Raw genomic sequence first — 2192 nt, forward strand, 5'->3', positions numbered from 1 at the left:
GAGAAGGGGGGGGAGCACGGATGAAGTACAGTAGTTCTCACTTGAAGTATTTCCAGTGGATGCCTACGTGTATTTGGAAATATAATGAATTTCTGAAACCCCAAAGTCCCGATTGCGTCCAGGAATTTGCGCTATACAAATACTATATCTATGAATTCTGGTAAGCATTCGTTTATCTGCGTTTTGTTTTTCTATGTTTTGCTTTGTTTTGTTATGGGGGGTTTTTTTGTTTGGTTGTTTTTTTAGTGTGTTTTGTGTCTGCGGTTTTTTGTTGTTGTTGTTGTTGTTTGTATCTGTTTGTTTTGTTTTGTTTACTGTGTAACTCTTCATCGACTTTTCTCAAATACTCCACAGACCAACCAGAGAGTGACTCACATTTTGGGCTTGTCCAGGGTGTGTGTGACCAGCACATGTACCTCATTCACAGCGTCCGACATACTGGGCAGCTCGTGTTTACCGAAGAAACTTTGGGAAAACAAAGAAGAAAATACTGGATTTAAAAGTTGGAAGTTAGAATTTAGAATTTAGAAGATAGAAGTCAGAAGTTAGAATTTAGAAGTTAAAAGTTGGAAGTTAGAAGGTAGAATTTAGAAGTCAGAAGTTAGAAGTTGGAAGTTAGAAGTCAGAATTTAGACTTTAGAAGTTAGAATTTAGAAATTAGAATTTAGAAATTAGAATTTAGAAGTTTGAAGTTAAAAGTCGGAAGTTAAGAGTTAGAAGTTAGAAAGTAGAAATTGAAAGTAAGAAGTTAGAAGTTAGAAATGAGAAGTTGGAAGTGAGAAAAGACAACAAAAGCTAGACGAAGAATAATTAAGAAATATTGCATATTAATAAGGGATGTACTGTGACGTTTCAAATGCAGTTACATTGCTGCCTGGGTGGGTGGATGCTTTGTTTTTTTTGGTTTTAGTAAGTGTTTTACGGCACTTGCAACACAATAAGGTCATACAAGTGCCGGAGATTAGAGGTGTTACAAGAGAGTAATAAACAAAAACAAAAAAGAAAGAGAGGAAATGAAGATGATAGATGCTTAATAGAAAAGAAGAAGCAAACCACTCAAAAGAACCCGCCAACCAACCAAGGAATATTTTGGGAGTTTTTTTCTTTGTTAGAAATAATGTATAGTGCAAGTGGTAAAGAAAACTCAATGTCGTATATATAACGTTCCTATTCTTTTCAAAACAACAAAGGTTTAGAAAAGAATGTCAACTTGAAGATCATTCTTTTATTTATGCTTTGACTCGTTAAGTCCATGACCCCTCCTCCCCACCCCCGAGAAAATGGAACATACTATATAGGACGATGTTTGGTCTAAACACTGTTCTCTTGACCTACCTCGATCTCCTGTACGCGGGCTTGTCAGGGTTGGAACCATCCACCATAAGTGTCACTTTCCCCTTTGCTTGTTTAGCGAACTGCACGAAAAAACAAATTGTGTTTTGTTCAAGAATCTGGCCCACGGATCGCCTTTATTATGATCCTGATTTGTCAAATATATAACTCTCATTTCTCTCGTTAGTCGTTGTCTTATAGGCAAAAATAAGCTAATTAGATGGCAGGTGAAGGAGAGAGATACATGTATTCCAATTACGTGCACGATCACTCTTTGTCAAAAAGGTAAACCATACTGAACAATGAGATGTATTACAGTTAACAATCTTTCGTTAGTTTTACTCCATAAAATTACGACGCATAAGTAGCATAAGGACAAATCAACATTTCCCGCATTCTCTACTTGTGGTCTTCAGGACCAAGAAATAGTAACCGAGAATGTCGACCCCTCGGTCTCAGAATAATTAAAAGTGCCTTTTCGTGAATGATGTCAAATAGGCCCAAATACAGCCCAAAGAAGAATGCAGATTCTGGATGACTATACTGGGTCAAATAAGTTCCGAATGGGTGGGGTAGGGTGGGGTGGGGTGGGGTGAGAGAAGCATGTATGACTGATGCATGCCGGATAAAGCAAAAACAAACATGAAAAGAAAGAGACAGACAGACAGACAGACAGACAGACAGACAGACAGACAGACAGACAGAAGACAGACAGAAGGACAGACAGACATAGAGAGGGAGGAGACAGACAGAGGAAGGAGACAGAGAGAGAGGAGGGGAGACAGACAGACAGACACACAACAGAGCGAGAGAGAGAGAGAGAGAGAGAGAGAGAGAGAGAGAGAGAGAGAGAGAGAGAG

General features: G+C 38.6%; 1 protein-coding gene across 2 annotated transcripts in view; it reads right to left on the reverse strand.

Annotated features, from left to right (window-relative positions):
• Positions 1-375: 375 nt before the first annotated feature.
• LOC101847357 (ADP-ribosyl cyclase/cyclic ADP-ribose hydrolase) overlaps positions 376-2192 on the reverse strand; it is a gene marked incomplete at its 3' end in the record, with an annotated part of 8739 nt that continues 6922 nt past the window's right edge. For both annotated transcript variants that reach the window (XM_013085839.2, XM_013085838.1), the window contains 2 exon segments: positions 376-465; positions 1336-1415. In XM_013085839.2, the coding sequence (XP_012941293.1) occupies positions 376-465; positions 1336-1415 (170 nt within the window).

This window comes from Aplysia californica, unplaced genomic scaffold (genome assembly GCF_000002075.1).
Source record: "Aplysia californica isolate F4 #8 unplaced genomic scaffold, AplCal3.0 scaffold00412, whole genome shotgun sequence".
Classification (NCBI taxonomy): Eukaryota; Metazoa; Mollusca; class Gastropoda; order Aplysiida; family Aplysiidae; genus Aplysia; species Aplysia californica.